The sequence below is a fragment of the Phascolarctos cinereus genome, unplaced genomic scaffold, assembly GCF_003287225.1.
Source record: "Phascolarctos cinereus isolate Bilbo 61053 unplaced genomic scaffold, phaCin_HiC Scaffold_4;HRSCAF=312, whole genome shotgun sequence".
Classification (NCBI taxonomy): domain Eukaryota; kingdom Metazoa; phylum Chordata; class Mammalia; order Diprotodontia; family Phascolarctidae; genus Phascolarctos; species Phascolarctos cinereus.
Window position 1 is genome coordinate 561000439 of NW_027555847.1, and position 13830 is coordinate 561014268.

Sequence of the window (13830 nt, forward strand, 5' to 3'; positions counted from 1 at the left end):
AGGGGTGGGCAAGGATATTGAGTCTTTAAACAATGAGAATTGAATGATGGGATATGTATTTATTTATTTATTTTCCCAAGAACCATTGCTGGGGTTACATCTTGTTTAGAAGATAATCATTTGATTTTATAATTACTTTTGTGGGTTGCAAAATAATTACTGAGGAATCAAATCTCCTCTGTACTAAAATAGCAGGAGCCATTGTTTCAAAGTTCATGCTAAAACAATAACCAATTTCAGATTTTTAGGTCTTAGGTGGTAATTGTAAGAACTCTTTTCTCTTCTGTAAGAGATGTGAGCCTGGAGCTAAGACAGAAAGATTTGGGGGGAACCAACCAATGAAAATATATAAATAACCCAAATCAGAGCATTCTTTTCTTTTTAGCTAGAGAGGAACATTTCCAAGTTGTCCCAAAAGGGAAAGTAAGAAAAGAAGCATTTACTATGTGCAAGGCACTGTGCCAAGTCCTTCACAAATATTATTTCATTTTAGGACAGTATGAGCTTGGGTCAGAGTGATCTCTCTCTCTCTCTCTCTCTCTCTCTCTCTCTCTCTTCTCTCTCTCTCTCTCTCACACACACACACACACACACACACACACACACACACACACACACACATATACACACACACCTTGGAGGATGGAGAAACTCGAAACAAGAAGACCAAATTAGTAGACAATTGCAATAGTCCAGGCAAAAGGTTTTGAGGGCCTGGTAGGCAGGTTGTGAGGGAGAGATGTTGTCCAGGTACAGCTTGCAAATCAGATGATGTGGAAACACTTGTCACTTCATTTCTCCCTAATGACCTATTGACAAAATTTTGGTACTTCTTCCTAAAGAACATCTCTAATATCAAATTTTTTTTTGGCTAGGCAATGGGGTTAAGTGACTTGCCCATGGTTACACAGCTAGTAAGTGTTATGTGTCTGAGGCTGGATTTGAACTCAGGTTCCTCCTGCATCCAGGGCTGGTGCTCTATCCACTGAGCCACCTACCTGCCCCTCAATTCTTTCTTTATTAGTCTGAGGACTAGATCCTTATTCCAAATCTTAGTTTCCCTTTGTCTTTATTATTACAACCTTTCTTTTCTACTACCATCAGGTCTTTTACCAATCTGAATACTCCAGCCAAGGTCATCTTCTTTCTCTGCTATATCTGTCACAATTTTGTGGCAAACTTACTATGAGCCACAATTGCTTGACTAACACATTCCTAACTAATCCAATTCCAACTACTCCTAGTGACCCCCAAAATATAAACTTCATGAGGGCAGGGATGGTTTCACTTTTTATTTGTATTTCCAAGGCCAAGAATAGCACCTGAACCACAGTAGCTATTTAGTAAATGTTTGTTGACTTAAGTGAGTGACTGACTGATCCTCAATGGTTTCTCCCTAACAAATCCCCTAGTTCCCTACCTTCAGGCATTGAGAGAGTCACTGAAGTCCCAATCCCCATGTCTTGCATTTAAGAATGTTAAATGTAAAAGCTGGCATGTTTACATAGTTATCAAACTAGAAGAATGAATGTTGAATGTTGTTATCCATTATAGTACATGGGTATTTTAATTGAGGGTCATGAATTTATAATATCCTATTAATTACAACTAATTCCAGCTAATCTCTTTTACCTTTTTAGCCACTTGGGTGGGCCAGTTTTGAGGCATTATATTACATGGATTTTTAGATAAACACAAGTTTAAAAATAAGCCAATACTGTGGATATTCAAATGTTGCCTTTAAATAGACAGAAACACAGTAGAGATAGTATGAATATGAAGAGGTAGTAAAAATCAACATTCACTATTATATTAAAAATTAAGAGGGGGAGATTATACATTTTGGCCATGTGAAAAAGTCATTGATTTCACCCCATGACCATAATGAAATTTTGGATTGTCTGACTTTTCCAAATTGTCTTCTGCTACAATGGCCTTGAGACTTCTAACTTGGGGCAAAGGTCTTGGGATCACACCTCTTTCCCTTACCTCTCCTCCTCAGGAAATAAGCATTTGATAGCAACAAACTCTGATCAACTGTCTTGAGTGCAGAGAAACTTCCATTTACCCCCAGTTTCCTCATCTGTAAAGTGGAGATAATAATAGCACACACTTCCCAGGGTTGTTGTGAAAATAAAATGAGACAGTCTTTTGTCTCTTTTTGTATCTCCAGCATTTACCACAGCACCCAGCACATAGTAGATGCTTAACGAATGCTTGTTAAGTAATATGGTATAGAAGAAAGAGAAGAAGACTTGGAATTCAAGAGCTAAGAGTTCCATTCTGGCACTGCCAATATGTGGTTGCATTAATTCAATTCAATTCAATTCAACAGGCATTTATTAAGTATTTCCTATGCACTGTGCTAGATGCAAAGTAATATAATAAACAGCACACTGACCAAAAAGTCAGGAAGACCTAGGTCGAAGTCTCACTTTGGACCCACATTAGTTATGTGATCCTGGGCAAGTTCACTTAATCTCTTGGTGCCCTGGGCAAGTATCTAAAACTGTAAGTTGCAGAACCGTTATGGATCTGAATTACTGGAGGGAGTTTCCTCATAAAGCATGATAAAATCACAGGGCTAGTTCCCCTCTAATATATATATGTGTATATAAATTTATGTATATATATATATATATATATATATATATATAAATATATATGTATATATATGTGTGTGTGTATGTATATATGTCTGGGTGTACATACACACACACACACACACATATATATATATATATATATATATATATATATAATATATTGTGCAAGGCACTAAGGATATAAAAGACAAAAATTACAAAGTTTCTATCCCCAATAAGCTTACAGAACAAGTCATTTCCCCTCTATTGGTCTCAGTTTCCTCATCTGTAAAATGAGGGAGTTGGAGTACATAATTCCTAAAGTCCCTTATAGTTCTAAAATTCTATAATTCTAAGTCACCAAAAAGAACATTCCCTCAAAGGGGATTAGAATGAATGAATTTTAATGAAAGCATTTCAGTAAAATTCTAGCATAATGATACTATGTACTGATGTATCTAAAAACATTCATATCGGAAATTATTTTGAAAAACATTTTAATAGTCAAGTGCCTTAGAAAACTGCATCTCTAAAGCTGGCAGGACTAAAGGATGAATTAATGTGTTTAAAGATAGATGTAAAATATGCCCCTAATTTTTTTTACTGGTATAAAGACAATCTTGTGCTGTTGGATAATCCATAGATAACTAAGTCTCAGGAGCCCAGATTTATAGTACTTCAGAGCCGGAAGATGCTCAAGAAGCCAGCAAAGTCTCACCAGAAACCAGAAACAAATCCCTATACCTAGTTTCTCAGGAGGGGTCATCCAGTCTTTGCTTGACAACTTCCAGTGATTGGAAACCATTATGTTTGGAAGTAGGCCATTCCGTTTTTGGATAACTCATTTTTAGCAGATTTTCCATGACAAGTTCTGCCTCTCTGAAACTTCTACTATTGCTCCTACTTCTGCCTTCTGGGGCCAGTCAGAACAAGTGTAATTTCTCTTCCACATGACTGACCATTCAGATTTCTATCACGTTTCCACCTAGTTTTCTTTTGTCCAAAATAAATATTCCCCACACATTCAGCCAATTCTTGAAACTTGCACCCCACTAAAACTCCTAGAACTTTTTCATCCGAATTACTTATTAATGGTGGAGACATCATTCTTCATCACTCTGCACTTGCACATTTGATTTTTTTAAACACAGATAGAGGATTTAAAATTTATCCTTGTTGAATTAACTTTTAAATGCACTGGGCCATTGTTCTAGCCCATCAAGATCTTTTTGGATTCTTATTGTATAATCCAAAATGGTACTTACCTTCCTAACTTTCTGTAATCTGCAACTTTCAGAAACATGCCATCTATACCTTCATCCGAATCCACAAAAATGTTCACCAGTACAAGTACCAAGGACAGATCCAACTTCCAGTGACTGGAAGCTCCTCCTCCAGTTGAGCCAGCCCATAGAGGTTTCTCTCTAATATGACAATGACCAGTAAGGACTACTTTTGGGGTCTAGTCATTTAACCAGTCCTGTCTATTGTCTAACCTACAGGTTGGCAGACCATGCGCTAAGAATGATTTTTACATTTTAAAATACAATGGAACTTTACTTTAAAATAGTTTTATTCTTTAAATTTTTTATTTTTAAGAAATAGTGGCTGTACGAAAGCAGATTTTTGGCAAGATCTGGCCTGCAAGGTCATTGTTTGCCAACCTCTGCTGGCCTATATCTCTCCATCTTGTCACCAAGAACATAAGAAGGGGCAGCTAGGTGGTGCGGTGGATAAGCACTGGCCCTGGATTCAGGAGGACCCGAGCCTCAGACACATAACACTTACTAGCTGTGTGACCCTGGGCAAGTCACTTAACCCCACTGCCTTGCCAAAAAAAAAGAATATAAGAAACTATCAAATGCTTTGCTGAAATTTATGTATACTATGCATAACTATACTGTACATTTTCCCTGATTTTCCAATGTAATAACTCTATTATAACCCTGTTAAAAAGCAAATGAGGTTAGTTTAGCATGACTTGTTTTTAATAAATACATGATGGCAATTAATAATTACTTCTTGTATTTCTAAATGTCCACAAACCATCCTTTTAATAGTATGCAGAAAATTCCAAACAGCAATTCCAGCACAGTCTGCCTTGTTTTCAATTATACCTTCGCCTCTTAAATACATACACACACACACACACACACACACACACACACAACACACATATATATATACATATGTAAACATATAAACATAATTTTTAAATCACTTTGTATAAATGTATACATACACATATCTAAGGACAGACAGAGAAGGAGAGAGAGAGAGAGAGAGGGAGGGAGGGAGAGAGAAAGCCACATGGGAGAGTAGGGGAGAGATATCACTTCTTACAAATAATTTTTTAAATTTTAGGAAGAATTACATAATCATATGCCTAGAATTTTATTTCCTTTTCAAGTTATTTGAGTCTGTATAAATTAAGTTTAATCTATAGGAGTACAGGGCCAAGAACATGGGACTTGAAGCTAAGATCATGAATTGAATCCCAGCTCTGACACTTAATGCTTTACCCCAAGGTAACAAATCATTTAACCTTCGTGAGCCTCTGTTTCCTCAAGTGTCTTGCCTTTGGTCACACAGCTAGTAAGTATTAGTGGTAGAATTCAAACCCATGTTTTTCCTGATTCTAAATCTAGGCTGTATTCCAGTATATCATATTTCCCATTTAGGTGCGGCTTGCTTAATGCAACAGATGTATTTCTCAAAAACTGTAAATGACATTATATTTTCCTTGACTTCCACTATACTTTAATGGATGATCTATATTCACTTATGACTTTTTGAGAGACAGAGGAGGCTCCTAACCCTTTAACTTTCTCCAGTGCTCCCCCTTCATACTACTTTTTTGTGTTAATTAAATTCAGTTAGATTCAGTTAAACAAACTTTTCCTGCTGGCCTATTGTGCTAAGCAGATAAACAAACACCTGAAAGTACCACAAAAAGCTTCTGAAGGACAAAGACTTCCCAAGAAGATTAGTAACACTCCCCAGTTATCTCTTTTGTGGGTCCACTCCTTTAAATATCAGATTTTCTTGAAATTGAACACAACTCTATTTCCATATGCCACTGGAGATATTGAAGTGCAATTTCATTTTAATGAATCTGACCAACCAAAAAAGTGGCTTTGTCCAATTCAAGTGCCATCCCTTAAACTTAAAAAAACATTAACGTACATGGCAATGTCCCTTAGAGCACTCTGGCTTCCTAGATCATCAGACTCTTGAACTCCTATAACTTCCATCTTCACTCTATCTCAAACACACCCAGGGATGGCCATATCCTTTACCTGACCATCACTCATAACCTTTCTGCTTCCTGGTTCCAGAATGTTAAAATTCCTCTCCTATCACGACCTCATTTTCTTTAATCTTTCCTTCTATCTTATCTTCCTAAACCTATTCTTCATCCTCACCATGACCCTAGTCCCACAACTTTCCATATTCTCTCTGTCCATTCCCCTTCACTTTCCTATCTTTACAGTCTTAACCTTATGGTTGACCAGCTCAACCATATTATCAGCTACTCTTGAATCCCTTGCTCCTTTTCTTATTGCCAATTACACATGTCCAAACCCCAAATTTGGATTAGTCCCTTATTCTACCTTTTTCCTATTCACATGTTACTAAACACTACTGGATGAAGTCATGACAACATGTGACTAGGCCTATTACAAATTGACATTATCTATTCTCAGCTGGGCCTTCACTGCTTAATGCATAGTAATTCTTTTGTTCATTTATGATTGAATCTATAAAATTTGACATAGTAGCTATTCTAAATATTCTTTTTTTTTCATTTCAGACCTCCTACATGACTCTATTTTAGTAGAAGTCTTTGGTTTCTATTTTACTGAGATAATAAGAGTCTATCCCTCATATGTAAAGCCCATTGTAAATCCTAAAACACTATAAAAACGCTAGCTATATTATGATTATTTCCTCCTGCTTCGAACCTCTAAACCTTTGTTTAACATGCCACATTCTCCCATCCTTTGCTTCAGTCTCTGAGAAAGGACTGTACTTTTCTTTGCCAAGAAAATCCCTTCCCATACTTTGTTTCTTGATTCCACTCCATCCCTTAGAAGAACTTGCTATCTTGTTCATTCCCTATTTTTCTCCTTATCTTTAATCTCTCTTCATCCACTGGCTATTTCCCCACATGCCTGGGTCGCTTCCAACCTTAAAACAAACAAACAAACACCTCTTCATCCAACACTGCCATTTCCTTAAGAAATTAACCTATATCTTTTGTCACTTTCACAGCCAAACTCTTGGGAAGGGTTGCCTACATTTGTTGCCTCCATTTCCTCATCTTCAATTCACTTTTCAATGCCTTGCAATTTGACTCATGATACTATCATGGCTCTCTCCCACAAAGTCACCTGTGATCTCTTACCTGCTAATCCAATAGCCTTTTCTGATTATATCTAACCTCTTTGTAGCTTTTTAACACTGTTGACCATTCTCTTCACCTAGACACTGTTTACTTTCTTGGCTTCCATGACATGTTTTTCTTGGTCCTCCTCCTCCCTGTCTGGAAGTTCCTCAGTTTCCCTTGCTGGATTATTCTCTCCTCCAACTCACTAAATGTGGGCTTTCCTCAAGGTTTTTTCTAGGGTCCTCTTCTCTGTATACTCTCTTGGCAACCTTATGAGCTCCCATGGGTTCAATTTTCATCTAAATGCAATTTAATCCCAAATCTCAATCTCTCTCTCTCTCTCTGGATGAATAGATGTTCACACAAGGTCTTCACCTCTCTCTTGAACTGAACTCCAGTTCTGTATTGCCAACTACCTTTTGGACATCTCCAATTGGATGTCATATAAGACAATCAAATTTGTTGTATTTCTTTGAAAATCCATCCCCGCTTCAAATGTCTCTATTTCTGCTGAGGACATTCACATCCTTCCGGTTACCCAGATTAGCAGCCTTCAACTCTTCTGCCTATGTCAATTCCCACATTTATCATTTCTCAAGTTTTTTCACTCTTACTTCCCTCAGATTGTTCTCTGTCCCTTCTACCCTAGTTTACCCTCACCTGTACATGGGAGTCTTCTTGCCTCCAGGCTTTTCATTCTCCCATGCATTCTCTATAGCATTGCTAAATTGATATTCCTAAAACACAATTCTAGCTATGTCACTCTCCACTTAAAAATTTTCAGTGGATTCATTTAGAATAAAATACAAATATTTCAGTCTGACATTTAAAATCCTCAATGATCTGGCTCTCACTTAAACTTCCCAGTCTTATTTCCTATTTCTCTCCTTCATATATCCTCTTTTTTCAGTCCAAGTAGCCTGCAAGCTATTCCCTACACATAGAGTTCTGTTTCCTGTCTACCTCTGTTTTTTTGCTTAAGGGGACCTCCACGCCTGGGATGCACTCCCTCCTTTTCAAAATATCTCTGGCTTCTTCAATACACAGTTCAGATACTACCTTGGGCATGAAGCCTTTCTGCAATATGCCCAATTAATATCACTCTCTCCCTCTTGAAATGTTTGTACATGACTTTGTAAATATTTCAAATTTACTTGTTCTCATATGTATATTATATCTTGCAAGTAAAATAGAAGCTTCCTGAAGGCCAGAATTGTTTCTTTTTTTTTTGTCTTTGTATCTGCAATACCTGACATGTAATAGGTGTAGAAAAAAACATTTAATTAAATAACATCAAAACCACTTGCTATGCTATAGGGGTGAGGATAATGTTGAGTTTGTGTGTGGCTGTATTCTAAATAAAATAAGTATTCATTTTGTACTGTATTTTCAAACAATAATATTGTTTTGGAGGCTTTGGGTCATTTTTGAAGGAGTGTGTGTATGTGTGTGTGTGTGTGTGTGTGTGTGTGTGTGTCTTTTCACTGATGAAGAATAAACACTAGCTGGAGTCAGTGGTCCTTGGCCAACACTTATCTACTTTAACTTATGCCTATTTCTGCATCCTCAGATAAGCCTCTGGTCACTGTATTATTACCATATCTCCATATCCACCACTCCTTTCCCCTTCTTTGCTTATCTAACTGGCTTTTTACCTTAGTCATCTCTGCCACTATAATACAATACTGCATTTATATACAATATTAAAATTCAAGTTCTGAATCAAATCACATTGTTATTAAACAGACTAATGGATACATGACAAAGAACATAAATGTATTTCCTTTATAGTTTTTTTTTAAAGAATTAAATGAAGGAAGGCCAGCAGTGCAGTGTTGCTAGGTCTAATGGATATTAGGAACTACTAGACAATTCTAGGTATTAAAAAAAATAAGTTTTCACATGTGTGCGCACATGCATATGAATATACACATAGAGAATTACACAGAGGAGGAAAAGAGTAGATCGGAAAATGTTTCACCTTAAACAATCCCAAAACATTCCCTTCTCCCAAGGCGCATTTTTTTTTCACTACTAATATTCTTCTGAAATGCTCTATGACAGCAAATCATGGACTACCATACTCTCAGAATGGTGGACATAAGCGGGTTGCAGCAAATAAATAAGTCCGAGTTGGACAGAAGTACTGCTATGAAAGATACCATAAAGGGCACATATGAATGGAAATGGAGGTAGACCAGTCACAATGAGAGAATGAAAGATAGAAAGCTTGAATGTGGCATTGGTGTCCATGAAATGATAAAAGATTCAGAAGAAGACTTTCAGGATCCATAGATCCTCCATGGAGATTTATGGAAAGACAGGGACAAGAATAGCATGGAACATGAAGGAGTGATTGGGTTGCAGCCTACATGCATGGGAGCTTTTCTATTAGATCACAGACCCATCAAAACACCAACACAAAGACACATGCACAAACACGCAACAGCCTCACTTGATTTTTTTTTCCCTTTATGGAAATGCATGGTACATAAGACTAATAAATTTGTCATGGATCGCTGTTTGAAATATTCCAAAATACATGAGGAAAATTACTAACATACTGCTGTTTCATGAATGAAGAAAACTGCATAAACACTGTAGTTTTGGCAAAGTCAGTGGGCTCAGTCAGCAATGAAAAGGGTAAGTACAGAACCAATGGAGCCACTTAGAATCACAACAATGAGAGGCATCTCATTAAAAAGAAAAAACAGCCTCTAATATTTTTGAACTATTGACATCAGTCACAAAAGTGTGTTCTTTCTTGTGGGTACAGTATTCTCTCCTCACAGAGCATGGGAGTTCAGTCCCAGGGCTGAATAATATATCAGGTACATCCTGAGCAGCTAGAATAATAGATCACTGAGTGGAATGTAAGATAAATGGATCTAAAGGTGTACGTACACTCCCTTAAGAGAATATGCTATATGGAATGGTTAGTGTCAGAGAATCCTAGGTTTTCAGAGCAAGAAAGAATCTTAGAGGTCATCTGATTCAAAGGTGTCATACATGTAGCCCACAGGCTGTATGTGGCCCACAGTGCTCCCAAGTGCGGCTGGAATCAGATTAAAATGGAATTGGGAAATATTTAACAAAATAAGTAAAAACACAATAAAATGTAAGTGATATTAACATGTGCCTTTTCTAAGTAAATATACAAGCCACAGGGACAGTTTAGTGAGCCCTTTTTCTATGAGTTTGACATTATGGATCTAATTCAATGTCCTAATTTCACAGAAAAAAGAAACTGAGTCCTAGAGAATTGACATGACTTACCTAACTTAGTTTCAGAGGAGGGAGGTTATTTATGTTTCTAATGAAAATTCCCTGAAGGTTTAAGTGCTGGAATTTCCTTGTACCTTTTCAATATGATTGTAGTTGCAAATATTCAGTCTTCCCAGAATATTTTTTTGGAGGAATACATTTATTTTGCTGCCTGCCTGACTTACCATTAGAACATCATAAGGTAAGAGTTATGATATGTAGAGATACCTTCAACAATTCAACAAACCCTGTTTGCCTTCCAAAAAAAGTCAGGTTTATCTGTACTTTTAAAGTCCATACCACATAAATAGATTTTTGTAGAGGACTCAATCACCTGCACTTTTCCACTAAAAGCAGAAGGGTTAAATTCTTGACCTCATTCTCTTTAAAGGTTTAAATGAGCTCCCTATACATTTAGGTAGGCAGCTTCATCCATGCAAAATGATAACTATAAGACATCTCAGTGTTCCTTCAGAGAGAAACCAATATAATCTTCCCTGTGGTTAGACTCTTCTGAAATTAAGTACTTTCATATCAAAGGAGGTATCCTTACCTCCCTAAATCCTTCTGAATAATTAGAGACTGTAGAGTCAATGCAGATAAGAAGAAATTCCTGCTGTGAGCAGTAAAATCTATGCCTTAATAGTACTAGGAGTGCAGAAAACAGACAGGCACACATTAGTGTACATGCAGTCAGACACTGTGTTTATATTTACACATATAAACACATGCATGAGTAAAATGATATTCCTTTCTGGTTTTGCCAACATTTAGAAATACTAAACTGAGACAAATCTATGATGGCTGTTGAGAGTTTTTCTTCAGGGGGATCAATTTAGCTGAACAGCATGAGTTTTTCCAGGACGAAAAATGTCTTAGTCTGCATCCCAATATAATGCTTTGTGCTTATATCATAAAGGATTTGATTTGTAGTCACTGGGACTGTGGTCACTAAGAAATAGTAAGAATAAGAATTGTAAAATTATGCAACATATATATGTAGCACCGCCCCCCCCATGCTAAGTGTTAGTATTCCCAGAAAAAGCATCTTTCCAGTGTAGTCCCAGGTTCTCTCCAGTCTGAGCTGAAAAGCCATTCCACAGTCTCCCTGGCAGTTTAATCAAAGAAAAGTATAATTACACTAGCAGGACTCTAATTTTGAAAAGATATTAGTGAAGCCCTCCACACTTCATTACGCTGAACTCCACTGGTTGACAAAAGAGAGTTCTCTGTAATATCTGCTGCTCTGGTTGGAACAAACTAAACCATCTCTGCTTGTGTGAAATTTTCCCTCACCAGAGAAACTGAGCAGGTACAAGGCAGAAAAGAAAAGGAGCTTCTTAACGCTTAGCCCTCATGATGATGGCTAATATTTTTAATCTCATATTTGATTCCTAAAACTTTTCTCTGACCTTTAGAAACATGAGGTATGTTCAAACAGTTCTAGGCAGATCCTCCACCCCCTCCACATTCACAATGAAATGTCATCATATTTGGTGACAACCTGCATGAGAAGGTGTCTGTCTGGACTGCTGTAACGCAATCTTACTTAATTTCAAGTTCTTTTTTGGTGAAAGATTCTTGCAAAATGAACCTCTTTTTAATTGCTCTACTTAAGCTCTGATAGGTGGGAGGGGCCCTGGGTAGACATAGGTGCAGATGCCCTCAGCCTGTCAACTGAGGTGTCTCTCTTCCCCACCCTTCTGGATTTGGGATGTTTAGTTCCTTTAAAGCTGTCGCTAGGCAGCTGTCAAAAATTCAAGGCCACATTTCATTCTCCTGAAACATTATCCAATGACTCCACCAGCTTACAAGGGGATGAGCTCTCACCCGGGGGTAAAGCCACCACACCCCAAAGCCATATTGCAGAAAAGCCAACCTCCCCTAACAGTCAAGCTCAGCAAAGGCTTCTTCCATAAAGGGCGAAAGTTTGGGGTGGAGTAGGGGCAAACAGAATGAATAAAAAGGACCTCAGCCACCACAAAACTGGCCAAGTGCACCAACCCTCCCACATAGTGATCTACCAGAGTTGTCTGGCGCTTTCACCTGTTTCAAAACCTTATTTCCAACAGCAAAGAGAATGTGCTACTATTCCTGGCTCCTCTCGCTAACGCTCCCCTGAAGTCCTCCGAGTTCTTCATTCTGGGGTCTTTCTCTGTGCCCCTGCTACCAGAAACCGCTAGCTAAGCATCCGGCAAATGCCAACGTGAACACACTAAGAAGAGTAGGGAAACACAAACAAACCTCCCCGTCTCTCCAGCCGCTCCCTCGCTTCCCTCTCGTACGAATGCCCGCACGGAAGACATCCTAGCTAGCACTCACCGTCCCGGGTGTCCTCCCCGCGACTGCAGTTGCTGCAAATGTGTTTAATCTCCTTGCCTATATGGCAATGGATCACGAAGGATACATTGTTGTTAGGCGCGGGTTCCTTCAGGGGTTTCATCCTCATCAAATAAAAAGCTTTCTTTTTCGGTTTCTCCAAGCTCGGGTCTGGCCCGGAGCCCTGCCTGCAGCCCAGCGAAGGCAAGGCAAACATCTCAGGCTGCCCTGTGGGTGAGTGATGTGCCATCCGCTCGCTCTCCGCTGAGCGCTGATCTGTCACACAGGCAGGGACTCTCCCTCATACACACACCCCTTTCCCCCACCCACCAAGGGGTGTACGGCTCTAGTTCTAGCTATTAAACTGGAAGGTAGGGAGGAGGTTAAGGGGGAAGCAGGGGGGTGGGGGAGGGGAGGAAGTACTTACAAAGTCTGAGTGACCTCTGTGACCTATCTGCCTTAACCAATCCCAAAAATCTCAGCTGAAGGTTGCCCCCTGCAAGTTGATTTCTCGAACCTACCTGAGGTGCTTCTCACCTCCCTGGGTCTCAGATGCACAGATTTCCCTTACACTTCTTCCCTCCCCCTCTTCCCAACTTAAGCATCTTCAGCAAATCAGAGCTTGGTCCTTTTTTTTTCCACCCCTCTCCAGCTACCTTTGTGTGCTCCAGGCGCCCATCTCCCTCCCCTGAGAAGTATCATCACCCAGAAGCTCACTGTCATTATGAACCCTCTAGAGAGACGCAAGGTGCCCATGTAGCATCTGTGGAGCCGGGATAACCTACCATCCTCAAGCCAAGCAACCAATAGCACATTATTTCTTCTCTAGCAGGCAGACAAGACGTTTCAATATCACTGGCATTTTACTATATCACTGACACTCAGATCCAACCTGCAGCCCCATCTTCTGACAAGACCCAAGGTGCCAGGCTTTTGAGGAAGATAATTGTCATTCTTTCTCTTCTGATACCCCTCCCCCTTTTAAAGTTACTATTTTCTTGCCTTTAATTGGGTTAATTGAAAACCCCTCAGGCTGTGCTAGCATCACTGATAAAGCTCAGCAATGATAAGTAACGGCCAAATTAAACTTCTAAATAGGTGATAGATCTTAAAATACGGCATATCCATGGCTCACTGAAGAGGCATTGTTAATTTCTAGCTGAAAACAATAGCCTTTGCCCGCATTGTCTTTTCCATCAAAGTAGCTTCATCTAAAGGACTGCAAAGTTCTTGCCAGTTTTTCAAGGTTAAATAGCCTTGTAGGGCAGGTTG

The 13830-nt window shown here is 38.8% G+C and overlaps 1 protein-coding gene across 9 annotated transcripts in view; it reads right to left on the bottom strand.

Moving 5' to 3' along the window:
* PHACTR1 (phosphatase and actin regulator 1) overlaps positions 1–13830 on the bottom strand; it is a 655396-nt gene that overhangs the window by 290097 nt on the left and 351469 nt on the right. For 2 of the 9 annotated variants that reach the window (XM_078153595.1, XM_078153593.1), the window contains exon 1: positions 12562–12845. The exons of 4 other annotated variants lie outside the window; for them this stretch is intronic. In XM_078153595.1, coding sequence (XP_078009721.1) covers positions 12562–12808 — 247 coding nt within the window. In that variant the 5' untranslated portion in view covers positions 12809–12845. Of the gene's footprint in view, positions 1–12561; positions 12847–13830 lie in introns of those variants that run through there. 3 more of the 9 variants (XM_078153597.1, XM_078153599.1, XM_078153596.1) reach the window with 2 other exon arrangements.